The sequence below is a fragment of the Gadus macrocephalus genome, chromosome 6 (assembly GCF_031168955.1).
Source record: "Gadus macrocephalus chromosome 6, ASM3116895v1".
Taxonomy (NCBI): Eukaryota; Metazoa; Chordata; class Actinopteri; order Gadiformes; family Gadidae; genus Gadus; species Gadus macrocephalus.
The window spans coordinates 19,629,689-19,656,255 of NC_082387.1; the positions used below are offsets into that span (position 1 = coordinate 19,629,689).

Consider the following 26,567-nt stretch of genomic DNA (forward strand, 5'->3'; position numbering starts at 1 on the left):
GATCCCCACGCCTGTAAGTCTGTCCCCCTGACCCCTCTGGAGCTCTCCAAGATCCCCACGCCTGTAAGTCTGTCCCCCTGACCCCTCTGGAGCTCTCCAAGATCCCCACGCCTGTAAGTCTGTCCCCTTGACCCCTCTGGAGCTCTCCAAGATCCCCACGCCTGTAAGTCTGTCCCCCTGACCCTGAAACTTACAGGACCTGATATGTTACACCTGCCTCAGGACGTGGGCTCCTGTGGAACCAGGATCAGACTGAACGGAGTATAGGGAAGCAGAACGTATTTCAGGCAGATTCCAGACCAGTGTCTCAGTGTCATCCAACCAATGTGAAAGGGAAAGCTGTTGAAAAACGAGGAGGCCGACACACTCAACCTCTGCACAATAAGGTCTTCCATATGTGCAGTATGTAGTGAGGTGGCCCTCATTGACGGCCCCTGTGGCCCCCTCATCACGGACCCCCTGTGACCCCCCCCCCCCAGGTGAACTTCAACGAGCCGCTGTCGATGCTGCAGCGGTTGACGGAGGACCTGGAGTACCACGAGCTGCTGGACCGCGCCGCGCGCTGCGACTCGTCCCTGGAGCAGATGTGCCTGGTGGCGGCCTTCTCGGTGTCGTCCTACTCCACCACCGTGCACCGCACCGCCAAGCCCTTCAACCCCCTGCTGGGGGAGACCTACGAGCTGGACCGCTCCGAGGAGTACGGCTACCGCTCGCTGTGTGAGCAGGTGAGCTCCACGGCACAGGGTCAGGGAGGGGGTCCAGGGAGGGGGTCCAGGAAGGGGGTCTCGGAGGGCTCCAGGGAGGGGGTCCAGGGAGGGGGTCTCGGAGGGGGTCCAGGGAGGGGGTCTCGGTGGGCTCCAGGGAGGGGGTCTCGGAGGGCTCCAGGGAGGGGGTCCAGGTGGTTCTTTATGCCTGATTCAGCGGCAAAGGAGATTCCTGCCCTCGTAGCCAGTGGGAAAGGAGGGGAGGGGACTTCTTCCAGGGATGCTGATGGGCTAGAAGGCATTAAGGACAACAAATCAGATAATTATTTGGATCTGCGATCGATCTGCTCAAATGACCCCATTTTAAATCCTTCGTAGAAGAACGGTAATAGACCATCTATCTGGACAACCATAGGTAATGTCTGACATGTTAAAGCTCATGTTGTTGTTGAGGTCTTGGTGAAGTAGAGGAGCATGGCTGACATGTTAAAGCTCATGTTGTTGTTGGGGTCTTGGTGGAATAGATGAGCGTCGCTCCAGATGTTAAAGCTCATGTTGTTGTTGGGGTCTTGGTGGAATAGATGAGCGTCGCTCCAGATGTTAAAGCTCATGTTGTTGTGGTCTGGCTGGACCAGAGGAGCGTGGCTCCAGGTTTTGAAGCTCATGTTTTTGAGGTCTTGGGGGACCAGAGAAGCATGGCTGACATGTTGAAGCTCATGTTGTTGTTGAGGTCTTGGTGGACCAGAGGAGAATTGCTGACATGTTGAAGCTCATTCTGTTGTGGCGTTGGTGGATCAGAGGAGCATCGCTCCAGGTGTTGAAGCTCATGTTGCTGTGTTGTTGTTGTTGTTGTTGTTGTTGTTGTTGAAGCTCATGTTGTTGTGTCTCTCTCAGGTGAGCCATCACCCGCCTGCCGCCGCCCACCACGTGATCTCCCAGCGGGGCTGGACCCTGTGGCAGGAGATCACCATCGCCAGCAAGTTCCGCGGGAAATACCTCTCCATCATGCCCCTCGGTGAGCCAACTACTACCGCCCCCTTCAAAATAAAGGTTTTCCTGTGTGAAGACACAGCTGGCTGCTATAGGGCTGGAGCCATGGGTCTGTGTGTTTGACTGGCAGGGAGGAGGTATAAGTGAGTAGGTTATCACACCATGAAGAACATTTTGTTTTATCAACATTATTTTACTATGAACTAAGAACTTTTCTTTCCGGTTAATGTAATATGCATGCATCTATCTATACTATTTATAATTATCTATAAAATTGTCCTAAATGAGAATAATTATTCCTCTAGTATACACAGCTCTGTTGTGTATACAGTCACCCGTTTTGGCCAGTAGGACATAGCCCTCATACAGACTAAAGCCACAGTGTGAGAGTGTGTGGGAATGACTTACAGGGGTTTACAGCCTCTATGACGGCCTCCTAAAGAACAGAGTGAAGGGTGGAGGGACTCTATCTAACCTCAGACCTCTCAACATCTCATTATATTCATAACTTATTGGTCATAGTTCTGTACCTGCTGTTTGCCTTCTTGGGGTTGAAGCCGCTCAGAAGCGTGGGGAAGGGGTGTGAGGGCCAGTGGCGCTTGTGGGTTAATTTCTAAATAAAATCAAAATATCAAAAGTAATTTTGTTTTGTTTAGCCTCAGGGGCGGTTCTAGGGGGGGGCAGCATGGGACTCTATATTTACTTGAAGGGTATTGTTTAGCCTAGTTTATCTCTACATAAAGGGTATTGTTCAGCGTACTCTATATTTACTATTGTTGAGCCTACTTTATCTCGACATAAAGGACATTGTTCAGCCTACTCTATATTTAATTACAGGGTATTGTTTAGCCTACTGTAGATCTAGATAAAGGGTATTGTTTAGCCTACTCTAGATCTACATAAAGAGTATTGCTTAGCCTAATCACCTCCTCTTTTGCATTGCTGTTAACTTTTGCTCCTAACTCTTGTTTCCTGTCGCCTTCCTCTCGTGTCTCTTTCCTCTATGTCAGGCGCCATCCACCTCCATTTCCACTCCAGCGGAAACCATTATGTGTGGAGGAAGGTGACGTCCACCGTGCACAACATCATCGTTGGGAAGCTCTGGATCGACCAGGTGGGTTGGTCCTCCTAGCTGTCCTGTGACTCACTGGCTCAGGAAGTAAAAGCTCTCTTGGCTGTGTTTGTCTGTGTAGTCGAGTCAGCTCTCAGGATTGTTGATTGGGTTAAACAACCATTCAGGTGTAACTGATGAGTTAAACAACTTTGCGTCTCAATCAGGTGTGTAACTGATGAGTAAAACAACTCAGCTCAGTGTGCGGACAGAGTCCTGGTTGGTAGGTAATTGCTGGCTGGTAGGCTTACTTTCACACTTAAATTAGGTTTTCTATTATAATCTATAATCTAAATCTTCCTTCATTAAATGTTGTATGTAGTATACAATCTTCAGGCATTCCCATCCAATATTTAGGTCATAGGATTCCTATGAATAATACAATGTGCCTCACTGGTATAAAAAGGAGCCTATTATTGTACAAAGAATTTGCCCGTGGAATTGCGTTAGTATTAATATTATTGCATCATTCTGGGGCTTGTTTGTTCAGTCTCTGTTGCTCTGCCCTCTGACGGAGCCCAGGCGGTGAGGAACACAGGGACAAAGGAGAAAAGCACATCAATAAGCAGAATCTCTGGAGACCCGCACGCTTTTATCCTGGCATGTTTCCTCAAACAACAGCTTCTCCGCTCTGTCAAACGGCCCAATTAAAATGGTGGGAGGAGCAGGCTGCTGATGTCCCTTGGAAGCCGTGTGTGTGTGGGTCAAGTTGAGATGCTCCTGAATATTGTATCACCGTGTTCTTAATGCACAAAACCTAGGCATGATGCAGGCCTTGCTCCCGGTATTATGTTACACATATGTGCCCTGGATGATCAACATGGACCATAGCTCTCTCCCTGAGGGAGCCCACCGCATGGCTGGGTTTCTGCTCTCAGGTCCATAATGTGTTAATGACAGGAGAGTTGGGTGTTGGTAATGATCAAGTTTTTAATTCCAGGAACAGCCATCATGATGTGACTCTTGTGTTCTCTGTATGAAGCTCTTTCTCTGCTCCTCAAATTCACCGGCCCCTCTTTCTCTTACACCCCCTCTCTCCCTCTGTTTCTGTGTCTCTCTACCAGTCCGGGGACATTGAGATAGTTAATCACAAGACCAAGGAGGTGTGTCAGCTTAAGTTCTCTCCATACAGCTATTTCTCCAGGGACGTTCCCCGCAAGGTAATACCCAACTCCGCTTCGATTCCACACATGAAGGTCCTTGTGTGTTATTGCCACCATCTACTGGATAATATTAGTATTCTTTATCCATTTATGTGGATAGATCTGACGCGTGTTTGTTTTGGTAGATACTTTAGTTCTGGACTCTTGAGTAGTTATTTATATCGATATATTTATTTCTCCTCTTCCCTCTACCCTCTCCCCTTCCCTCCCTTCCCCCCTCCAGGTTACGGGGGTGGTTGCCCAGGGGGACGGCCAGGCCCACTACATCCTGTCAGGGACGTGGGACGAGAAGATCGAGAGTGCCAAGATCGTCCAGAGCAGCCGGAGGGGCAGCAGCACGGAGGGCAAGCAGAAGACCGTGTACCAGACACTGTCCCCCAAGCTGCTGTGGAAGAAGTACCCTCTACCGTAAGTACTCCATGCTACCATGAGACAGCCATGAGAACATCTCTTCAACGTTGACCAGGTGCTGCAGAGTTGGCATGGCAAATATCATCAACAAGGAGGAAATAATATGTTATAAAGAAATACAAATAATCACCAGGCATTAGAAGAGATATGAATGTGTTAAATGAGGTGCGAAAGATTAAAATGAATATATAAATGTAACACCTCAGGAAGCTACGATATCTAAATATCTAAAAGGGGTACTGGTGTCTCACTGACTATCCCCAATAAAACGATCAGCCATAACGCCTCAGAATACAACCGTGAGTTAAAATAGATTTAAAATCCATAGCCTTCAGTTCATGCATGGGGACTGTGGTCAGTAATGTGAGGGTGACCTGCGATCCTTCCCTGGGCTCTCAGGGAGAACGCGGAGAACATGTACTTCTTCTCGTCCCTGGCGCTCACACTGAACGAGGCGGAGGAGGCCGTGGGCGCCACGGACAGCCGGCTGCGGCCGGACCAGCGGCTCATGGAGGAGGGGCGCTGGGACGAGGCCAACTCGGAGAAGCAGCGGCTGGAGGAGAAGCAGAGGGCTGTGAGGAGGAGGAGGGAGGCGGAGGCCACCGACGCCTACGATGAAGGTAACCCACCGAGGGAAGGAGGTGGATGCAAAGGGGGGAGGAGGTGGAGGACAAAGAGAACCAATAAGGGCAGATGAAAGGATCTCCTCCATATAAATAGCTCTTGTAAATGCATGTTAGTGTGGCTGGGTACCCATAAGAGACAGGAGGAGGATCACCCACCGAGAGACTCAGGCTGTGGATGGAGAAGAGTGTATTCTGAGGAGGAAGCGTGTTTAGATAATCATTAGAGGAAGAGGAGGAAGCATAATTAGATGATCATTTGAGGAGGAGGAGGAGTATCTAGAAAATCACTAGAGAGGAGGAGGAGCAGGAGGAAGCATAGGGCGTGATGATTACCAGAGTCATGAGTCCATGGTCCTGACCCCTGGGGAGGTCCTAATGACTGCAGGTGCAGCTTGACTCATTAACACGCAGACAGCATTCAACCCCACAATAGCCCTCTCACACATTCTCTATCTCCATGTGCTGATGAGGACTGAGCCCCATATGGATCGGGTTCCTGTTTCAGGGTCTCTGCCCTTCCAAATGTTCCAGTATTTGAACTTCATGTTCTAATCATTTTAAAACACTTTAGAATAACCACAGTGCAGCCTGAATACGTTCATCATGTCCAGGTCTTGGTGGACCTGTGCTCTACTGAGCACAACAGAATCTTGTGTACTTGAGAATATATCTAAAGAATTTATGATAAACCTCCATGGATATACCTCCGCCCTGGTTAGTGTGTAGTGGGCTGTAAGTGTGTTTAGTGTGTGTATCTGGGAGGGGGGGGGGGGTCAGGCTTGATTCTGACGTGTGTCCATGACCTGTCTCTCTTTTCCTCCCTCTGTTGATGTCCAGAGTGTGAATATGACTCTGGTGAGTGGGATCTGCTACCTGCTGCTTGGTCGCACATCACCAAACTCACCCAGTCCCACGCACCTCCCTACCCACCCTCACCCTCACCCCTGACCCTCACCCCTACCCCTGACCCTCACCCCTACCCCTGACCCTCACCCCTACCCCTGACCCTCACCCCTACCCCTGACCCTCACCCCTGACCCTCACCCCTACCCCTGACCCTCACCCCTACCCCTGACCCTCACCCTCACCCCTTACCCCTACCCCTGACCCTCACCCCTACCCCCTGACCCTCACTCCTACCCCTGACCCTCACCCTACCCCCTGACCCTCACCCCTACCCCCTGACCCTCACCCTCACCCCTTACCCCTACCCCTGACCCTCACCCCTACCCCCTGACCCTCACCCCTAACTCTCGCCCCTGACCCTCACCCCTACCCCGGCCTGCATGATCTTCTCCCAGTTCATATCCACTTCACCAGATGCCAAACCAGTAGAGAAACTGAACAAATAAGCACATGAGCAGAAAACCTTTTTTCTCCTGAAGCCTTGCGACATTTCCATTAAAGAATGTATTTCTATCAATACATTTCCTGTAAGGTAACACCTTAGCCTGTGGTCTCCTCCTGATTCGCGGCGGAGCAGGAAGTGAGTGATATCTTTCCCCCCCCCCCTCCATCCAGGCAAAGAGTTCGAGGGCTACCAGCCACTGTGGTTCCACCAGCGAAGGGACTCCATCACCGGGGAGACCAACTTTGTGTACAAGGGAGGCTACTGGGAGGCCAAGGAGAGGCAGGACTGGAGCATGTGTACCGAGATATTCTAACCTGAGCTCAGCGGACCAGGAGGAGAGCTCCTGTCAGGAGGAGGAGGGCGGCTCCAGACAGCAGGAACCCTCTGTGTCTCTCTTCTTTTTCTAAAGCATGAGAATGTGCGTTGCACCGTCTCAGAATACAATTTATTGTACCTACTAATGCACAGTATCAGGCAGTTTGACAGGCCGGTGTTACGAGAAAGGGTCATTCCTTCAGTACCCCCCCTTAAGGCTTAAGAACACGGTGAAAAGGATGTTGCAGTCGTAAGGAACCAAACAACAAAACATCAGGTGCTCCTCACTGCTACCCACAATGCACTTTGACCCACTGTTCATTTGAAGCAGTCCTTCTGGTCTGCAGCTCTTTCTCTGATGGATGGCCGCCCACACGGACTCAGACGGTATGGCTCAGTGGAGACACACAGGACGTCCCTGTTTAGTGTTTAAAGGTTTCCCAAAGGAGGTTAAAAAAAAAAAAAAGTGTCTTGATATATTTGATTTTGATTTCATTTAGCACAAAGTAGATTATGCTGTGCATAGATTACAAAACTTGAAGCCTTTTACCCTCTTCTCCCTCTGGTGAATGACGTGCTTTAGGTTGGTCTCTGGTCATGTGATGAGGAGATGTGTGAGAAAGCAGTGTCAGTCTTCCTCATTAGCTTCTAATGACCCCTCAGCTCTGTGGATGAACCAGGACCTCAGTCGACCTGCTGAGGGATCGTTCATCTAACGCTCCATGTGTTCAAGTATTGGGACGCATGGGCGAATAGAATCTGGTAATCAGCCACATTCATACTTTAGGTCAGAAGTTACATGGCTTCTATTTCATGTAATAAATCCATGATTGAGTTGCAATGTTTGTGCACCAACATTTAGCTGGCCATGTGGTGATCTTCAAAGGATTTGGCCTAGGGTCTCTAGAAGAGTACAGGTTAGATATCAATAATACAGAGGACTGATCTTTTGGCAGCTGAGGCTCCACATGACCTGGTGGATGATGACGGGACTCTTCAGTTCTCCTGTCCAGCGGTGCTCTCCATCCCAGTAGCATGACCCCCTCCAGCATCTCCTGTCTCCATGATCCTGTAACAGAGCGACTCAACAGGCCACTCGATCACGTTGTGCTATACACTGAGAGACGGGCTATATCTCATACAAGACCAACGGTTATATGACGCTAGAACCGTCAGGGGGGGTTTTAGTTATTAATTAATACGATAATTCAACTTGAATGTTGTCTTCTCCTGCCCTCAGAGGTTTGGTTCCAGTAACATGAGTCTGGTATTATTAGACGGTTCTGTAGTAGAAGTGGCTCATATCAACTTATGTGTTGCATATCGTGCAGCTCTCTGAAGTCTCAAAGCAATAGTGTCCGTCTGCCTCCATGCTCGAAAGCGTCCATCAGGACGGGGCTGAGGGGCGAGGTTCAGACGCTTCTGAAGTGAGCAGATCTCTTGACAGACGGGGCCGGTTCCTGCCAGTCGCACCGGAGGGCATCACGTTGAACCGATGTGGGACAAACTGATCTGTGATCAGCCCAGTCAACAGTGTTGAGTGTTTTGCCTTTGACTCACTAAAGAAGGGAAACGCTCCCTTGGTCTGACTGTGGACTTCATGTCTAAAGGAGAGCAGTCTAAAAGAGGTGGTCTGTTTTGTAGTTACTTCTAGGAAAGTAAGAAACAGGACTGGGTTAGGGTTAAGGGGACTGGGTTAGGGTTAGGGGATTGGATTAGGGGACTGGGTTAGGGGGTTGGGTTAGGGGACTGGGTTAGGGTACTGGGTTAGGGTACTGGGTTAGGGGACTGGGTTAGGGTACTCGGTTAGGGGACTGGGTTAGGGGGTTGGGTTAGGGATGGGGACCTGGGTTAGGGGACTGGGTTAGGGGATTTGGTTAGGGTTAGGGGACTAGGGTTAGGGGTTAGGGGACTAGGTCAGGGTAGGCGGACTGGGTTAGGGTTGCGGACTGGGTTAGAGGACTGGGTTAAGGTTAGGGGACTGGGATCGTTGCAGTCACCTGTGTGAATATTTTTGTGATAACAAGAGGATATTGTAAAAAATGAAGTAATATAACTAATCAGAATATTAAGTTATATGTGTACAGTACCTTTCAAATTAGAATTTTGAATGACTGAGCCTAAGGATTTACTATCATTTTAATTGATCTGAATGTAGCCTAACTAGCTAGCTGTGCATTCTGACCTGTGGCTGCGTACACTGGGCCCTATTCACGGAACAAAATGGTTTATTAATGTAGAATCAACTGGAGCTACCTACCATCTTGCACTGGTTTTAACTTGTTTTAACTCAAAGATCGGAATCTCACAATGGCCCACATTTTCATGATTGCGCAAACATGACAAACACAATCTTCATCTCAAAGTGTTACAGCCATGGCATAAGACAACCAAAAGATCATCTCATATCAGGTGACAAACATGGATTGTTCTATTATTTTCTCCTCTTCCCCTCCTCTTCCCTTCTGACTTATTCCCTTCTACCATATTTACCTTCTGGAAAGTCTTGGCCATACAGAGCACGGTCTAAAGTTGATGTCTCTGCCTGATCCCGACTTAATCCATTTACAATGACAGAACCAAAACTCTATTAAATTGTTGTAAGCTAAACGGCGCTGTCTGAGTAAAATTTCAGGTTTACTTTGAGAACAAGTTTATAATTTGAAAAGGATTTGAACGTTACAATAATTGAAAGAAAACGCTAAGTGAACACGGCCCTCAGTGTGTGATGTTAGCTACTAGAACAGGGTGTTAAACATTATTTTATACAAAGTTATCAATATATCGATTTTGTTCCATTATCAGTTTACATTTGAAGAGGTGAGGGATTATGGTCATCCTCGTGGAATATCTACTGTGCAACGTTGACTCCTTTCTGCCGTGGATGAGGTTATTTGAGGGGATAACCCAAGATTTTTTTGGTTTCTGTTCATGTTCTTTGGTGCTTCTACAATGCAGTGTTCAGAGTACCAGTTTCATCAATCACTTCATTCTCACAGATGTGTGACTTCTTCTGTACCATTTAGAAATGAATACTGTAACCCCACTTCTGATTCATTATTCAATTTAAAGTAATAATTAAAGTACATTTAATTGAATGTTTGTAATCTCGAACAAAACAACTCATATTTCCATAAGTATATAGACTTTATTAGCTTTGGTTTACATCTTTAAATCATTTCTATCAACTGACTTTGTCCTTACTGTAATTTGCACACACATGAGAAATATATCACAATAAGGTCTTATTTTTTTCCACAACAGAGGTTTTTACTTTGGCAGATTAACATGGAATTAAGGTTGATGTGTAGTTTGTTGAACATGAGCATCACTAACGATTGAATTAGATATTGAGTTGACATAGATGATTTTTATATCTGTGATTTTAAATGGCAAGATCTTTGTTCATTTGTCCAATATATCCTCCACAGCGACCTCTGGTTGGCTGTTGACGAGCTGCCGGTGAATGCCTGCATACTCTCTTTAAGCTGAAGCAATAATTGCGATGTTGGGATGTGGCCGCTGCTGCTTACACACCAATAGTTGGGGAATAATGAAGGAAACCAAGAGGGTTGAATTGTGGACAAGAACGCTCTCCACTGGCTCCCGACAGGGTTTTAACTTGCTTAAGCTTTCACTTCCAATGATTGTTTGTTTTCTATTCTCTCTCTCTCTCTCTCTCTCTCTCTCTCTCTCTCTCTCTCTCTCTCTCTCTCTCTCTCTCTCTCTCTCTCTCTCTCTCTCTCTCTCTCTCTCTCTCTCTCTCTCTCTCTCTCTCTCTCTCTCTCTCTCTCTCTCTCTCTCTCATGGGTGCCATTATTCATATATTAATTACCATGCCAATGAGCTGGTTGGGTTCTGGCCTGTGGCCTATACATTTAGTTTTATTCTACGCTACTGGTTCTAATAAAGTAGGCTATAGCTGTATGAGGATAGATATTTTCCATGCCTTGATTTAAACTAAAACCAGCTCTTTCTGACTCTGGACCAGTGGCCTTGGTTTGTGGATGATGAGGAAGGGTTGGACAGCAGGGTCTGATGGTGTGTTTGGGTTTAACTGAAGATAGTTTTATTCTTTTTTTTTTTGTTTCAATTGTGCATTTCTTCATTACTTTATAGTCATTTAAAATGGTCTTATAAGAAAGAAAGACGCAATGATAAAGAAAAGATAATAAAGTTCTTAGTGTTCACATTGCATGTCTGTCCTGGTTTTTCTTATCTGATTTCTGTGTTGCTTGTATTTGCCTACATTCTTTTCTCAGGGGTAAATCGTTAAACTAGCTTTTGCATTCATCAACAGTATATTCTCACATATAAGCCCACATCATAAAAGTAATTTCAATATGGTAACAGTAAGTTAGTCTGTGGTTTTTGGTTGAGCCTTTGAAATATAAGCTTCGCGAAATCTATCGATTTGGGGCTCGTGCCGAAAACCCACCTCCCCATGGGCCGGCTGGCTGGTCTCCAGGGATCGGCGGTAGTGTTTAGGGTTTAGTGTTTCGGTGTTCCAGTGTTTTATTGTCTGCTGTTTTATTGTCTGCTGTTTGCTGACACTCTCCTCCAAGCTGCTTCTCGAGTCACTCCAGAAGCTCACATGACGCTTCAAGTTCACACTTCAACGCGTCGCAGTCCGCTGGAAGTAAGTCAGTAAGTAAGTAGGCTTCAGTCACTTGACACATCAATATTTCCCGGTTAATACTTAACTATGATGACTTAAATGTTAATAATTTTCGAAACGGAAAGAGACTTTGAAAGTGTGCAGAGACCTTGTCCTCCTCGCTGTCCGCATCTGTTTCTCAAACAAAGCAGTTTGTTATTTCACATTAACTATTTAACTAACCTTACATATTTAACTAGCCTAACTATTTAACTAATCTTAACTATTTAAAGATGCCTTCAAAAACACCAAAACAAAACATCTAGATTTATTTATTTTTAAAATACGCCTACAGGTCGGTTAGCCTACTCGATATCCATTTTTACCAGGCTACCTACTAAACTACACTCTTATATGGTTTTGTGAGTATATATGAATATTATGTATATTGCATTATGCCGAGACTGGAGTAAAGTAACTGGGAGACGTTGCGCAGCAGAGAGGAATGCATTGTCTCTTCTACTAGTTAGCCAGGTCCTCAGCTCAGCCATAAACGGTTTTGGTTTCTATGGTTACTGGGCAGCATGAACCCCGCCCTCCCGGGTCTGAAACCGGTCCAATTGTCCTCAGTAGACAGTAGTAGGACATAGTATCCATGGCTGCTGTGCCTGGAGATGTTTATATTTCTACAGCATGGCGGAGGAGAGCTATACAGGATCAGGGGATGCAGATGATACAGATGAGCTTCTCTTTACTGGTCAGGAACTTCTTTCATACATTTCAACATTCTTGATATTGTGCATATTGTCTGGATGCTTGGAGGAGGAGCTAATGTGCTCATCACCCACAGATGGGGAGGACAACAGAAGCATGTTGGACCTGAATCCTCTTCCGCTGAGACTTGACCCCTGTGACCTGCTGATGGACTCGATAGATGTTCAACTGAGTCGACTTCAGGTCAGTTCGGGAACATAAATCACAGAAGGTGGGTCGATAGTTATCTTCATTTTGTTCATAGATTGGAGGGTTTCGAGTCTTAAGATCTTTTCTGAACAGTTTGGCACATTTATAATAGTTATATGTTATTTCTGAGCTATTGTACCAAACAACCTTCAATTACACAACTTGCATGTACCATGTCATACACAATATATCAGGATTTATTTCACAAACAAAATAACCAAATCGTACTGAAACAAAAAGTAATGCAAAATAATGATATTGTTAGACTCACCAACTGCTGTTGAATGTTTGTGTGAAGGTGCAGAATCAGAAAAAACAGGAGAGTTCAGGAGGTCTCAGTGGCTGTGATGAAGGTATGCCACAAATTAAGTGTTTTCAACCCCAAACCGAAAGGAGCCTTGAGTTCCCTTGAGGAAAGAACCGCTCATGTTGTCCCTGTTTGGGGTTGGTTCAGGTTGACCCGCCCCCACCAATAAGAAACATCCGGACAAAAGACAAATACACTGAAGAGGGAAATAGCAGCAACAATTACAGCAAGGAGAAGAGCCTAATGACCTGTGGAACATGCATCAACATGATAAACACATCAACATATGAACACGTATCAAAAAGGATTAAGGGCGGCAGTAGCTCATAGGGTGGCAGTAGCTCAGGAGGTAGAGCGGGTTCGCTGGTAACCTGAAGGTTGCTGGTTCGATCCAGTGTCAAGGTGTCCTTGAGCAAGGCACATAACCCTAACTGCGCCCGACGAGCTGGCTGTCGCCTTGCATGGCTGACTCCACAGTCGGTACATGAATGTGTGCGTGAATGGTGAATGTGAGGCAATATTGTAAAGCGCTTTGGGTGGCCAATGGTCAGAAAAGCGCTATATAAATGCAGTCCGTCCATTTACATTAACACGTATCAAATGTATTTCCAACCAATACACACGTATCAAAGATGATTAACACGTATACAACATGATTAACACGTGTCAAACATGATTAACAAGCATAAAACATTCCTAACATGAATTAACATGATCAACACGTATCAACATGATCAATACGTATCAAGCATGATCAACACGTATCAAACATGATTAACACGTATCAAACATGATTAACACTTCTAAAACATGATTACCACGTATCAAACATGATTAACACGTATCAAACATGATTAACACATTGGTTCACCTGTGAAGCTCCTTTCAGCCGGCGGCGCTCAGGGAGCAGAGACACCGGCCTTGGAACACCAACCACCAGCCCCCCGATATCCTGTCTGCAGCCTGGGCCCCGCGAGGCCAAGGGACCGGCCCCAGGTAACTAACCTACCAACCGTGAATAGCACATTAAACCAGATTCCTTTATAATAACTCAGTGGGAAGAGCCAAAGGTAACCAAATACCACATAAAAGGCTTTAGCTTTAGCTTCTATAGGTGCACTCTGTACCGTAATGTCATCCAAACACAGTCATTACACTAATCCCCTCAAATAAATATCCCCCCCCCGGACCTAAAGGAAAGACGAGGCCGGACGTCTCTCAGGGAGCCCCCCCATGCCCCCTCCAGAGGGGAGCGCAGCCTGGACGGGCCTGTAGGAGCAGGGAGCAGGAGGAGGAGGAGGAAGGGGCGGAGTCCCGCAGAGAGCAGTGCCTTTGGAGGCTGGGCCGCCTGCTAGGGGACCCCTTTGTTGCTGCAGGAGTAGGAAGGACTCCTGCTCCTCCTCCTCTACAGCCGGACAGCCTCTGCACCGAGGACCTCCTCCGTTGCTCCCCAGAGGAGAGGGTGGGCCTCCAGGGGAAGGAGGAGGAGGGGGACGGAGAGAGTGTGGAGGGGGAGGAGGGCTGGTGGGCAGGAGGCCCCTCCCAGGGGGTCCGGGAGCAGGGAGACGTGGTGGACGTGACCAGGGGCGGACCAACAGGGTTCCCCCTGGGGGGCGGTAGGGGTGCACGTGTTCTTCGTCATCCTCCTCTTCCTCAGCCACAGCCACCCCAGACCCACGGCCGGGACAACATGTCGAGTTCTGAGGAACGCCACTCTTGTGATGGTCATCGGACGGAAGAAAGACAAGGAAGCGGGGAAATTAAAGCCGGACAGAGACAGCGAGGTTCCCAGAAGACCTGCGATTACATCAGCAGCCGGTCCGGACTGTCGACTCCAGACACCCAGGGTAGGATAGCCCTTCAGCAGCAGATGGAGGCTAACCTCTGGCCTCTGTCCTCCAGACCAGGGTAGGATAGCCAGTTGTCTCAGCATCTCAGAATATGTAGGCTGCTTGTTTTAAAGACCTGTACTATCTCATCAGTCCGTTGTGTGTACCACTATCCCCAGGGCTCTGTCTCTCTCTCTGGCTCTTTTGAGGAAAACATTTGCAATAATAGAGTAATTTCAGTATTTCAAAATGGGTTAAATATAGGTTGCTAACCGTTAGCAAGTAATGTTTTGAACCAACTCATGTGTGAGGTATGATGGATCAATGAAACAGGGACCTCTGTTCCTCCAGCCCCGGTCCCACCATGCAGCCACAAGGCCGCCCACCCTGAGAGCAGAGGACGGTGGAACAAGGGGCCTTGTCCTGAGCCCAGAGGTCTGGCAGGTAACTGATCTGCTACGGTGCTGAGCCATCACACTTTCCTGTTCCCTGTTCTTCCTTAACGCTAGTTTGCTTCTTCCTCATGAGGTGGAGCGATGTGGGGGTCTGACTCCGTCTGCCCTCCGCCGTTCCCTCAGACCCTCTGCAGCAGGACAGGTAGGACCACCTGAGCCCGGAGCACAAAGGATGAACCTCCATACCTTTAAAACCTTTAATCGATTACTCCAGGAATGCCACTTTTATAACAGTCGAGTTGTAGGTCAAATGTACGAGAGATACTAAATGCCTATGGAGTAAAAGCCATCAACGACTCTGCCCGGGGTGTGTTCAATACAATTCAACCTTGGCCGACAAATAATATGAGAGGAAATGTCCTAATATGGTCGTGGCCGGCCTAAAAAGGTTTTCCACTTGACCAAATATCACTCAAGTGGAAAACCAATTTGTTTTATTAGTATCATAACTAATGCCAAATATCTCTCTGACCTGACGACATGGATGCTTTTGAATCAATGTTGTTTTGTTTGTAGCTGTTCATGTTAAATATTGTGTCAACATCACTGTGGTGCCAATAGCCAGTGAGCCAAGCTCCTTGTACTCGTACTTAGTACTAACTCTGGCCCTGAGAGGCCGCTACTGTGCAAGGTTACGGAGTATATCTGTCCCTGGATCTCCATCATTTTAGCTTGGACCTCAATACACATTACTGTTTAAATCCGATGTCATTACAAGTAGAAGGAGATAGAAGATGAGTGGATATCATTGCTTTGATCCCTCAGGATGGCCGTCGTTCATGCCGTCCATTCAGAACACGGAGGGCTACTGCAGCGACCGAAGTGATGACCACACACCCACACCAGGTATGTGTAGATACCATGTAGATAACATACACCTTACTCAACAGACCTTGTGTCTACTAAACCACAAGCTGTTAATACCTCGAGACTATGAGAGGGCCTCGTGTGCTTATGTGACCCGGCAGACATTTGGTAATTTCAGAGACACGGTTGAACATGATAACAAAGGCTTGGCTAATCACTACTCAATCATCAGAACATGTCCGGGGTCAACCGGCTTGGAGAGTCGGAAACCATTCCTCCTCTGTTCCACACTAAAGAGCTCCCTCTCCATCACACCTTTTCCATAATTTACTCCCAAACTCTTCAGCTCCCGGAAAAGGAGGTGACGGAGGTTCAGCTTTCCGCCGTGCAAGGCAGACTAGGAGAGCCACCCCCAGGTAATCCTAGACCTGGTCTCTGTGGGTCATCAGTCTATCAGGACTACGTGACATCCTGGTCTTCACGACGGTCACCATGTTGAATTAGGCTTTTACTGCATCATGAGGTCCTGCCGCACGTTGGGCTGAAGACGCGCGGCAGGGACCAGGCTTGGCTAATCCGCCTTGGAGTTGGACTGGGTAGGTGTGTAGTCGGACCCCTGCGTCACACACACACATCTCTGTCCATGTATCCTGCCATGTCCCAGGTACGGGCAGTCTACAGGTGGGGATGAGGGTGATGAGGACACAGACGAAGGGCACTGCAGCCGCAGGAGTAAGAACCAGCTTAAGATGACCCTAGAAGTCCAGTTGGAGCAGATGAAATGCGATGGGTCCTGGATGGAGGATGTTCTCAGGACTCTCCGCCATGTGAGAACCCCCCAGTCCATCTCTATCAGAACTGTAGATTCTGACTACAGTAAAGAACTCATGTGTACTTTGTGCTCTAGAAGTGTGAAACAGAGGAGGGGAAACTGGAGCTGAGAAGAGAAGCGCTGCGTGAGTCAGAGTCTTCCATCTCTGACGCTCAGCAGAAAACAAAGGTACAGATCCGAACACAGCACGATCTCCTGTGGTGGGAACAGTAACGCTGACGGAATAGTACATTCAGAATCCCTCCTGTGGAGTTCATGGCAGTGTTGTCCTATCCCAGCATGCTTTGCAGGAGCTGGCCCAGATTTGTACCGAGACAGCACAGATGGAGTTGGAGGGACAGAAACTGGACAGCCGTCTGAGGGAAAGAAAGCACAGGTACACAGCAACACACTGGAGAACTGCTCTTATGCAACAACCCACAGGAGAACTGTTCTTATGCAACCACACACGGGGAGAACTGTCCTCATGATGTTCTCAGATGTAGGAACTCCCCGGGGTTAAACCGGGGACTGTGAAGTGAGGTGTAAGTGGAAGAGATTTTTATCTAAATAACTGGTTAGTTTGGACCATTTATTTGATCATCATCTTTTCTCTAGGGCTGTCTTATTTGGTGCTAATTTGATATTTGTTTGTGATAGTTATTATTTGATGAATAGAAAGACTGAAGTGAAGATGAGTTGTGATGAAATGTCTTCCTGAGTAAAGGTGGGATGTGTGGTAGTCTTCAGCTGTGTGGCCTGAGGAGCGAGTCCTGTCTCCAGCCAATCGGGGACATGGAGGAGGAGCCTGGAAATCTGCGCAGAATGACCCAAGATGGCTGCCACGCAGAGACGGTATCATGCTGCCCCCTTCCCTCGTGTCCTACTGACAGTCAGGCCGTCTTTTATAGTGTTCTTTAATGTTGTATTGTCAATATAAATACTATATTATTGGTCATTCTGTGTGTCTATCTATTTCTCCCTGATCTTCTCACTTTTTTGAGACAAAACATTGAATCAAAATCTAAATTAAATACATGAACTGAGAAAATGTGATTGTGTGTTGGTGCTTTAGAAAGCGCCAGGTTTGGTGGTGTCCATCTTGGAGAGGCTGGAGGTGGAGCGCCAGCTGGACTCCACCAAAGCCCAACTGTTTGCAGAGAAGCAACGCTCTCGGGACAAGCTGGACTCCATGCAGGAGGTAACAGCACGAACTACACTACATGTATGTAGCGCTCTGTGAGGTTCACTAGCTCATCATTAACACTTTCACACCTTTGAATGTGTCTCTAGAGGGTGTTGTATCTGGATCATGAGGGGCATAATATGTGTCTTTTATTTAACGTTTAACGTCTAGCTGGGTGATGATGGTTCTAACGTGAATCTGATGGTTCTAAAGTGTATCTGATGGTTCTAACGTGTCTCCGGTGCTGATGGTCCTAATGATGGTTCTAACGATGGTTCTATTGATGGTTCTAACATGTCTCTGGGTGATGACGGGTTGAATGCTCATGGTTGTGTTCAGCGGTTGGATGAGGCTGAGGAAGAGCTCCAGAGGGCCAGAGAGGAGCAGGGCCTGCTGAGGTCCAGGATTGAGGCTCTAGAGGAGGAACAGAGGCAGAAACAGGAGCTTGTGGTGGTAGGAACTTAATCAAAGTGTACTGTGTGTGTGTTAGGAGCTCGGGTACAGATTGCTGAACAATGTTAATTTGCTGCTTTTTCTTTTAAAATAAACATCCCATAATAACCTGACCTCCCTTCTCTCCCTCACTCACTCACTCACTCACTCCCCAAGGCTCTGCAGCGGGGGTCCGGGGGGCTGCGGGGCCAGCTGGTTGAGTGTAAGGAGAGGCTGGGCTCCCTGGAGAAGATTGTAGCCCAAAAGGACCTTCAGATAATTTGCGCCCAGGAAGTGCAGGAGGCTCTGCGTGCTGCCAGAAACAGCCTACAGGGGGAGCTCCAAACAATGACACTCCAGCACTGCAAGGTATATCACAAGCCGGATGCAGGTAGAAATCTGGTGGAGTTGTTGCACATAATACAATTCTAATCAAATAAGTGGAAGGTGAATCGATGGACCAATGGAAAAAAATAAATATGAATGAACAGATTGGTATTGAAACTGGAGTCATAGTTAGAGACGGAAATAATAGTGATATTGAGAATGTCAATAATATTGATACTCTGAAGGGTGACTCCACGCTGCCTCTGTTATTCTCTCCAGGTAGGCAAGATGGTGGCAGAAGAGAAAGACCTCGCTTTGAGGGAACAGGCTGAGGTGTTCACACGGCAGCTGGAGTCTGCTCAAACCTCCCTGAAGGTGTCTTTGTTTTCTTCTCTTTTGTCCACTTTTGAAACAGTATAATAAGAATGAGCTACAATCCTTATGTCATATGGAAGAAATGGTGACGATTGGCAGACTCCCTGTGGTTCCCATTTGGACCAGACTGTGAGTCCCTTAACCTGAGGCCTGTTGTGTCCTAGCTGAGAGAGGGCGTGGCCAGGGGGCTGAGGGGGGCTTTGCACCAGCAGGAAGAGACTGGGAAGAAACGGGAAGAGCAGATGCATGCTGAAGCCAAAGAGAAGGCTAGTATATTCATTTACAATCCATCCATGCATCTTTCCGTTCATCTTTTCCTCTCATGGTGGGGATACTCGTTGTACCATCATACCATCATCCAGGTACAACAGACTCTCTTCCTGACGTGTATGTATGTGTGTGTGAACCCTCAGGTCCAGAAGGCTTCGGAGGTGGAGAAGGAGAACATGGCTGTCCTGCAGCAGCTGCAGGAGAGGAACCAGGAGGCGCTGGAGGTAGCCAGGCGTAACCTTGAGGAGGAGAGGAAGAACTCTCAGGCTCTTCAGAAACGCGCGGCCGAGCTGCAGACTGTAAGACGGGTCTCCATCAGGCCCTCAGCAATGATGTTTCCATGGAACAGAATGCAGTTGTTTTTCTCACCGTTGATATTAAATAAATGGTTGGTTCCTCTTGTTGGTTATGTAGAAGGTAGAGGAGCTGGAGGGAGCGTGCTGTTTTCAGAAGAGAGAGCAGGACGCGGCGCTAGCCATGCTACACAGCTCGCTAACGGAGGAGCGCCGTGCCGAGCTACAGCGACAACGCAGACACATGGAGCAGGTGCAGAACACCATCCACACGCCCTCTACAGGGCTGTTCGTGAGTTTGGCCACAGTGCAAAGATAAGGAGCCGGGAATATAATCCATCTCTAACCTGACGTTAGAGATGGATCAAAAGAATGGCATTTTTTTCCCCATAGAACCATGAGGTGGTTTCTAAGGTAAAAGTTGTTTACAAATCAAGATTTATATTTGAATCAACGCTCTGAGGCGATGCTGTGTGGTTACGCCAACACATGACAGCTCCGCTCTCCCCGACCTGCTCGAACTGAGGTGAATTGATGAGTTGTGCTGCCAGGAGCTTGCCGTGAAGCTGCGAAGGCTGGAGGAGACAGGCCAGCTGGCGCAGCGGGAGGCTGAGCGACTGCGCCGGGAGATGGGTGAGAGGGAGGAGAGCCACCAGAGGACCACAGCCACGCTGGAGCAGCAGCTGAGAGAGGTCACCCAGGGGCTGGTGGCCGAGGGCCAGCAGCTCTGCCTCCAGGTGGACCAGGGAGGATCCAGAGGAGAGCCCCCGCAGCTCCCTCAGAGGTGCCTCCTCTGCCCCTAAGTCCATATATCGATGTTGTATTTTAAGTTGCACTTAGGCCTTTGCCAGTTTCATAGAAATGCATTCATATTATATTGGCATAAACCATTAGCCTGCAAACCATAAGCATGCTTGTCCATTAGAAGGCTTGGGAAACCATACCTACACATACTGGTACTACGGGTAGTACAGGTTGTACGGGTACTTTGTTGGTACTAACGTCATGTCCCCTTTGTGGGGGATAGAAATATCAGAACCTTTAGATGTCTATACAATTCAACGTTTTTATTAGGTTTACATGCACTGACTTTGTGTCAAACTATTGCTTTATGAACATGTCACTTCTATCTGAACCAAGCTTTGGAGACACCTTATTAAAGGAGGGCTTCGCCCGTGACGATGTCAACAAGCTACCGGGACTACATTGCGCTCACATTGGCTTCTGAAAACTCAAACCCCCTGGTGGAAGTGTTTCTGAGGTTGAGGTGTCTTCAGTCCTACTGCAGCCCAGGCCTGCCAGTACCTGCACGATCTGAGGGTGCAGTCACAGAACTTCATCCACCATCTTCACCAGGAGCTGCAGTCTCAGAAACAGAACGCTTCCAGACTGAAGCACGCCCAGGTGTGCTGACTGTAACTGCAGTAGGTCTTACGGTGTGAAATCAGTATATAAGTTACAATGTGAGGGTGTTTATCCAGGAGCAGGAGTTGTGTATCCAGAGGGAGAAGATGGAGATGGAGAAACAGCAGGCCTTGCATTCACTGAAGGAGCGTCTCATTCAGGTAGGAGAGTATCATTTGATAGAATATATTCCTCCACATGGAACATGTGTCGGTCAACACGTGTTGTTGTCGGGGCAGGAGCACGTGGAGGAGTTGAGCAGCGTGAGGCGGGGGCCCGGGGCCTCCCTACGAAGGCAACGGCAGGCCACAGACCAGGAGGTGAGGCAGGTCAAGAGCAGCAGGGGCCGGTTGAAGAGCCTGACCGGGTCTGAGGAGAAGCTCCCAGCTGAGGGGGAGAGGTAAGACGCTCCACTGAGTCCTGGCGTCCTCCACCAGGTCACATGTTGGCAGATCATTGGCGTTCTTCTCATTTTGCCCTCTTTTACCTTCTACCCCTCGTTCTTTCTTGAAATATTAAGTGTCTTATTTAATTCTGAAATTACTTTGAAGAATAGTTACTTTGAATTAAGTTTTTTCCTACATAATGGCCTGGAATTCAGGAGAAGGCTACAAAAAGCTTCTGTACTTTAAAAAAAAAAAAAATTCTGTTCTGCTTTCAATTTGCCATTTTACAAGTGCAGGGAACCGCTAGTTAACTTGGCAGGTATCCTGGGATCAGCATGCCTATAAATTAATCAAACAGTAACCCACGTTTTATAGTTTCTGCAGTCTAACCTCTGATTGCTGTCACCTGATGGGAGGTGACCAGAGAGGAATTCACTCATATTATTTTAGTGTCATTGCCGTGTTGTAAAACATGACAAAGACGTGTTTAAAGTAAAGGGATGGACAATAAATACCTGTAATGTACTTCTTATTTTGGTATTAAGGGTAAAAAAGGTAAGATAAGGATGTTCCATGAAGTCCATTGCAATGTCACTATATTTATATCAGTTTCCTTCTATTCCTATAGGTAGATTGAATGGGTAGAGTCTAGAGTCTAGAGTCCTGCTGGCTCCTTAGGTGAGGTAGTCACTTGTTACTGTCCCTGAGTACTGACCTGTTTCATGCTTTGTGGAAGGGCCTCTTCAGAGCCAGTCAAAGCGCTGTCCACACCCCTACAAATATTTCCAAGATTGAGTTTATAAGCTGAATTTGAGATGTATATTTCAGATACTTTTTGACATTTCCCTGACAAGATATTCAGTAGGTGTGAAGTAGATACGTCCCTCTGCGATGTTTTGGTTATTTCCTGTGGACAGGTGTTGTAAACTAGCATTTATGCTAATACACTGTAAACAATGCATCTGGTTCGTCCAATGACATTGTCATGTCCATGTCCAAATAAAATCTACTATACTATTTATAGCAACACTCGATACACAAAAGGTTCAATATGCTGTGATAGCTTAATGTCAATGTGCTAGCCCGTTATTTGTGCCTAGAAACTAACCTATTCCTGAGTTATAACTGAGTTTCAAAGCCTTTCTCCTCCAGTTTTCCGCTCTGCAAGATGAGGCATTCGGTTCTTTGTGTATTTATCCAGACGGGTCGGTAGGAGCCAAGAGAGGGAGCCCAGGAGGCCTGATGGAGCGACGAGCCTGGCGGGCGAGGTGGGACTGAAGCTCTATGAGTCATCCTCGTCTTCCTCTCTACCTCCTGTGTTCACGAGGAGAACGGTAAACTCTACTCTGGTCCTCGCTTCCTCCCATCAGGCGTCGGGCGACTCTGGGGGACATCGGCTGGTGGCAGACCCCTCCTGCCACGCACCCGGGTCCCCCCCCCGCCCAGCCTCTGACCCCGCCTCCCTGAGGATCCTTCACCACCTCCGGAGCCGGATCCGAGAGCTCCGCGCCGAGGGCCAGAGCGGCCCCTCCCCCGCTCCGCCCAGGCAGGGCAGCGACCTTTTGGGGTCCTACCTAGAGACGGTACGGCCCCCGGTTGAGAGGACTCGGACCGCCTGTCCCTTAGTAAGCTGAGGTCTTACTAGTCTGACATTCAGTTTACTATCCTGTGATGACACGTTGGTATCTTTTTTTTTTACCTTATTAAAGAAAATGTGTGAAACATTGCAAAAAGACATCACATTCATGTTAAATGGACGACTATTAGCCATATTAGGATTTATGAGTTCATAGCGCAGAGGGATGAGCTGCTCATTTGGGGACTGAAAGGTTGCTGGTTCATTTCGAGCAACCATCTTTGAATTCTCTGAGGAAGAGTTGGTTGCGTCGATGTGTGAACTTGAAGGGCAATGGCTGCATAAGGTGTTCAGATGTAAACCGTCAGCTCAGCAGTACGTTGACTAGGAACCGAATAAAGTCCATCTCCAATACCCATGAGAACAGTCAGCTCATTAAATGGACCCGAAAGGGAAGCTCTCCAATGAGGATCAGTGTGAGCGTACGTACACGCTCACAGATCCTCATTATGTGTGTGTGTGTGTTCGTTGAGCACAGGTCCATCCAAGGTGTGCCGTTAACATGGAGCAGCTTCACTACTTAAAGCAGAGCTTTACGAGGCGTTATGGTGACACGTGTCCCGTACTAAGAACAGCTCAGGGTCAGAGTGACCCAGTGCGGGGTGACTGGGTTCTTCCTTCCATACATCAGCACTTTATCGTTTCACTGCCCAGGGTGAACTACGGGTATGAAGCATCAGGCTTCATGCCTGATGCTCCTCATTTTACCTTAAAGGAGAAACCCCGTTTAACTACCAGTGTTGTGGTGATATTTGTATAAGGGGGCAAAATGCAATATTTAATAATAAATAATATAACCGATTTTATTTAAATTGAAACATGTATATAAAGTGACACTCAATGACTGGTTATTACCCTTAACCAGGGTTTATGCCAAATACATAAAAGTATACATTCAAATCATAAAACACTTTCCAAAACGCAATGTCATCAAATCGGTGGAGGCTGGGTGAAAGACGCTCATTCAATCCTCAAACTCTAGAACACTTTCACATGACATCTCCAACACACAACTCAGGCGGCCATGCTCCAGCGAAAGGGGAGAGGAACTACCAACTATGTGGATACGCTCAAAGGCTGATCACAAACAGATTAAGTCAAAGATCGAAAGGATTGAACATCCAAGCTAGTATTTAAGTGTGCTAGGCTGTCTAGGCTTTGGCAAAACGAGTATTTGAAGCTGTATCAAAGTGCATCGACTGAGCCCACTAGACTGTGAAACAAAGGAAATCGGTTCCGCGAAGGTTTCTAGAGTTTTGAGACGTCTCTGAAGCGATTTCATAAGAGCAGACATCAAAGAGCGAAACACGGCCACAAAGTGACCTGCTTCACGGGCGGCTGGACCAGGAACACCAAACTGAGACGCCTTTCAGGGTCATTGCTGGACAGTAAGGAGTTCAGGAGTTCTAAGGGTCGGCTGTGGTTCTGCAGTCTTTCCTGCCCTCGCCCGGAACGGCTTCCCGGGGGAGGGTCACAGCTCCATGTCCTCTTCTCCAGAGGGGTCTGCCTCGGGGAAACTGTACGGAGGGCGGTAGGGGGCTGCGGGAGCTGGGCGGACCACGGGAGGGGCGCTGGGGGGACCAGGAGAAGGGCAGGGGGGCGGGGGCTGTCGGCTGGCCGTCTGATTCTTGCGCTGCTGCCTCTGCAGGGAGTCCTTCAGCCTCCGGGACAGTGCGTCGTCCGGCGGGCGCCACAACACCAGCTCCATGCAGGAATGGTTCCTGTATCAGAAGCACTACATTACAGGACCACTGTAAAGAACCTGGGTCTGTTCCTTGGACCCCTACCGGTTCCATCTTGGGAGGGGGACCTCTGCATGGGAAAGCCGTGATTATGGTTCCTAGTCTATTAGCAGATGTTCTAGCTTGTATTATACATAATCACACTTACTAGCCTACAAGTAGTACATGAAATCATTCAAAAATCTCCAATTGTACAATATCACATTGTGAACACTGCCCCGTGTAGAAGACCAGGATTTTGTAACAATGTTCAGTTGCGTGGGGTGTGATAGGTGCACCGTTAGAGGAGGACTTACACAGACTGGGCCACCTTGTGCGGCAGGATGTCACTCATTCCCCGTTGGAGGCCCTGCCTCAAACTCTCTGACATCACCAGCACCGGACGTCTAGGAAACGGCTCCACGTCCAAGTCTTCGTCGTCATCGTCATCCTCCAGCGTTATTCTGAAGAACAAAGCGATCAACGCTTAAAAGTCATGATGAAATAATGCATTTATTCATTATTTTATTAGAGGAGTTGCTTGGTTTGCAACTTATTTGCAAATATGTTGCAAGCCAAGCCAAGCCGAGCTGTAGTTCTCTACCAGGTTCAAGCTGTCTGAGTGTCTGATTGACACACATCAAGTCTACTGAATGCAAGACACTCCTGGCCCCAGCACAGAGGCAGCAGGACACACTCTGAATATCATATCAATATCGTCTGGTTGGTGGAAAGACTAAGGACAGTCAGTAGCACCTCCATCCGGAGCCAAACCAGACGGCGTCGCGCTGCCCACCTGTCCTCGATCTCTCTGAGCCTCCTCTGTGCTGCGTCCACCTCCATACAGGAGCCCTCCGCCTCCAGACGGCCCGGGGCTGGGGGGTTCTGGGGAAAGACCCCCTCCTGGAGGGGAGGAGGGGGACTGGCTGCTGGCGCTGACAGAGAAGGGCAGCTGCTCGCTGGGGTCCAGCCGGAGCAGATATCCGCTGGGCTGGAGCTTTCTGAGAGGGCCGCTCCCTCCTCCACCAACTTCCTCCTCTTGGCCACGTACTCACTGGAGGACAGGAGGTTTAGTTTACTGGCTAAGGATGGTAGTTTGACCATCTCAAAAATCATATAGAACTTCAAGTAACATCTATTCTTGTATCTCATCTCTATCGAGGCAGATCGACCACATTCTCAAACAGAGTAGACGCACTTATCATCATTTCTCTTCCTGTGCTTCCGGAGACATCGTCTCTCCCAGCTTCTGGACAAAAAAACGGGAATGAGTCAACGAATCACAAAACGTATAAAATGTGTTTATTAAGCTAATATGTTGACAAATCTGAGAGACGGGTGGCCCCTTCCTGAGAAGCAGAAGCTAGGTATCCTTACCTGTTGGACGGTGGTCCTCTCTGATGACCAGAGGAACTTGGATGACTGAAGTCAAAGATGATCTCAGGAAGGCTGACGAGGCCGGAGAACTGATCCATCGCCGGCAGGACCCCCAGCTCATTGCTCTTTGGACCAGAATGGTGCATGACGACCCGACACGAAGTAAACACTGTAAGATAAGAGAGTCAACATTAATCAGATCAACGTTCGGGCTAGGTTATAAACCTAACATCAACATCAGGTTGGATGTTCAACACATTGACATGTATTGACATGGTGTCAGAGTGCGGCTAATGTGGACCATCAGGACAATACGAGGACAGAGCAACAGTAACAGTACACCACTACGCACCCGGGCGGCCCAGTGATTCATAAGTCATAACGACGTGTAATGGTATGTTGATATCTATAAACTCCAGATGTAATAGTAGAATATGAGCAGCATTAGAAGTCAACACAGACTCATGCTGACCCGCCCCTCAGCGCTCCAGCTCCACATTAACACTCATTAGAAGACATCGACAACCTTTAGAATCAATAGAGGAAATATCGCTACAAGACGAGAAGATACAAACCTAAACTATGTGAGCGACGTGTAAACACTTTCGCAGTTTACAGAGCTGAGGAAGTCGCCGTAGAAAGTCGTCAAGCTGCTGAAGTTAACGCTGCACCGCAGGGATTTCTGGGAAATGTAGTTCATCTACTGAACAGGGAAGCTGA

General features: G+C 47.8%; 4 protein-coding genes and 1 long non-coding RNA gene across 15 annotated transcripts in view; 4 read left to right on the forward strand and 1 right to left on the reverse strand.

The window, feature by feature from the left end:
* The window catches only part of LOC132459915 (oxysterol-binding protein 2-like), a 41,773-nt gene extending 34,561 nt beyond the window's left edge, over positions 1 to 7,212 (forward strand). For 5 of the 6 annotated variants that reach the window (XM_060054789.1, XM_060054793.1, XM_060054791.1 and 2 more), the window contains 8 exons: positions 480 to 725; positions 1,599 to 1,719; positions 2,705 to 2,808; positions 3,870 to 3,965; positions 4,192 to 4,376; positions 4,779 to 4,999; positions 5,843 to 5,860; positions 6,527 to 7,212. In XM_060054789.1, coding sequence (XP_059910772.1) covers positions 480 to 725; positions 1,599 to 1,719; positions 2,705 to 2,808; positions 3,870 to 3,965; positions 4,192 to 4,376; positions 4,779 to 4,999; positions 5,843 to 5,860; positions 6,527 to 6,669 — 1,134 coding nt within the window. In that variant the 3' untranslated portion in view covers positions 6,670 to 7,212. The remainder of the gene's footprint in view (positions 1 to 479; positions 726 to 1,598; positions 1,720 to 2,704; positions 2,809 to 3,869; positions 3,966 to 4,191; positions 4,377 to 4,778; positions 5,000 to 5,842; positions 5,861 to 6,526) is intronic. The other variant, XM_060054790.1, reaches the window with a different exon arrangement.
* Positions 7,213 to 8,403: 1,191 nt separating this feature from the next.
* Positions 8,404 to 9,009, forward strand: LOC132459918 (uncharacterized). The gene is made up of 2 exons (XR_009526317.1): positions 8,404 to 8,437; positions 8,593 to 9,009. It is a non-coding gene; the product is annotated as an uncharacterized LOC132459918 (long non-coding RNA).
* Positions 9,010 to 11,336: 2,327 nt separating this feature from the next.
* LOC132459119 (uncharacterized) lies at positions 11,337 to 19,144 on the forward strand. Its single transcript, XM_060053496.1, has 19 exons — positions 11,337 to 12,025; positions 12,119 to 12,225; positions 12,530 to 12,584; positions 13,418 to 13,534; positions 13,735 to 14,385; positions 14,719 to 14,811; positions 14,896 to 14,964; positions 15,588 to 15,668; positions 15,976 to 16,045; positions 16,294 to 16,456; positions 16,537 to 16,629; positions 16,740 to 16,837; positions 17,184 to 17,295; positions 17,516 to 17,641; positions 17,966 to 18,079; positions 18,236 to 18,427; positions 18,665 to 18,760; positions 18,925 to 19,085; positions 19,123 to 19,144. The coding sequence occupies exons 1-19, from the start codon at positions 11,962 to 11,964 to the stop codon at positions 19,142 to 19,144; spliced, it is 2,484 nt and encodes an 827-aa protein (XP_059909479.1). The 5' UTR covers positions 11,337 to 11,961.
* A 9-nt stretch (positions 19,145 to 19,153) lies between these two features.
* On the forward strand, positions 19,154 to 23,965 carry LOC132459919 (trichohyalin-like). 3 transcript variants are annotated; one of them, XM_060054798.1, is made up of 8 exons: positions 19,154 to 19,329; positions 19,445 to 19,576; positions 19,875 to 20,107; positions 20,601 to 20,727; positions 20,805 to 20,888; positions 20,967 to 21,127; positions 22,315 to 22,381; positions 22,484 to 23,965. In XM_060054798.1, the coding sequence occupies exons 1-8, from the start codon at positions 19,207 to 19,209 to the stop codon at positions 22,745 to 22,747; spliced, it is 1,191 nt and encodes a 396-aa protein (XP_059910781.1). In that variant the 5' UTR covers positions 19,154 to 19,206; the 3' UTR covers positions 22,748 to 23,965. The 3 variants fall into 3 exon arrangements, with proteins under 3 accessions (XP_059910781.1, XP_059910779.1, XP_059910780.1); XM_060054796.1 differs by having other exon boundaries at positions 22,315 to 23,965; XM_060054797.1 differs by having other exon boundaries at positions 20,811 to 20,888; positions 22,315 to 23,965.
* On the reverse strand, positions 23,527 to 26,565 carry ccdc117 (coiled-coil domain containing 117). Of its 4 annotated transcripts, none has more exons than XM_060054804.1 (6): positions 26,423 to 26,565; positions 25,848 to 26,016; positions 25,669 to 25,719; positions 25,267 to 25,524; positions 24,788 to 24,934; positions 23,527 to 24,470 (listed from the first exon to the last, which is right to left on the reverse strand). In XM_060054804.1, exons 2-6 carry the CDS (start codon positions 25,991 to 25,993, stop codon positions 24,221 to 24,223), a joined length of 852 nt encoding a protein of 283 aa, XP_059910787.1. In that variant the 5' UTR covers positions 25,994 to 26,016; positions 26,423 to 26,565; the 3' UTR covers positions 23,527 to 24,220. The 4 variants fall into 4 exon arrangements, with proteins under 4 accessions (XP_059910787.1, XP_059910788.1, XP_059910786.1 ...); XM_060054805.1 differs by having other exon boundaries at positions 26,314 to 26,448; XM_060054803.1 differs by lacking the exon at positions 26,423 to 26,565 and adding an exon at positions 26,200 to 26,398 and having other exon boundaries at positions 25,669 to 25,716.
* Positions 26,566 to 26,567: the final 2 nt, after the last annotated feature.

Coding starts and splice junctions, on each gene's coding strand:
- LOC132459119 (XM_060053496.1), top strand. CDS start 11,962: ATGGCGGAGGAGAGCTATACAGGATCAGGGGATGCAGATGATACAGAT. Junction 12,585..13,417: donor TCTCAGTGGCTGTGATGAAG/GTATGCCACAAA, acceptor TCACCTGTGAAG/CTCCTTTCAGCCGGCGGCGC. Junction 17,296..17,515: donor ATGGCTGCCACGCAGAGACG/GTATCATGCTGC, acceptor TTGGTGCTTTAG/AAAGCGCCAGGTTTGGTGGT.
- LOC132459919 (XM_060054796.1), top strand. CDS start 19,207: ATGGCTGTCCTGCAGCAGCTGCAGGAGAGGAACCAGGAGGCGCTGGAG. Junction 19,330..19,444: donor GCGCGGCCGAGCTGCAGACT/GTAAGACGGGTC, acceptor TTGGTTATGTAG/AAGGTAGAGGAGCTGGAGGG. Junction 20,889..20,966: donor TGAAGGAGCGTCTCATTCAG/GTAGGAGAGTAT, acceptor TTGTCGGGGCAG/GAGCACGTGGAGGAGTTGAG.
- ccdc117 (XM_060054802.1), bottom strand. CDS start 26,227: ATGACTTATGAATCACTGGGCCGCCCGG. Junction 25,525..25,668: donor AGGAAGAGAAATGATGATAA/GTGCGTCTACTC, acceptor CCTGTCCTCCAG/TGAGTACGTGGCCAAGAGGA. Junction 24,471..24,787: donor CACAAGGTGGCCCAGTCTGT/GTAAGTCCTCCT, acceptor CTTCTGATACAG/GAACCATTCCTGCATGGAGC.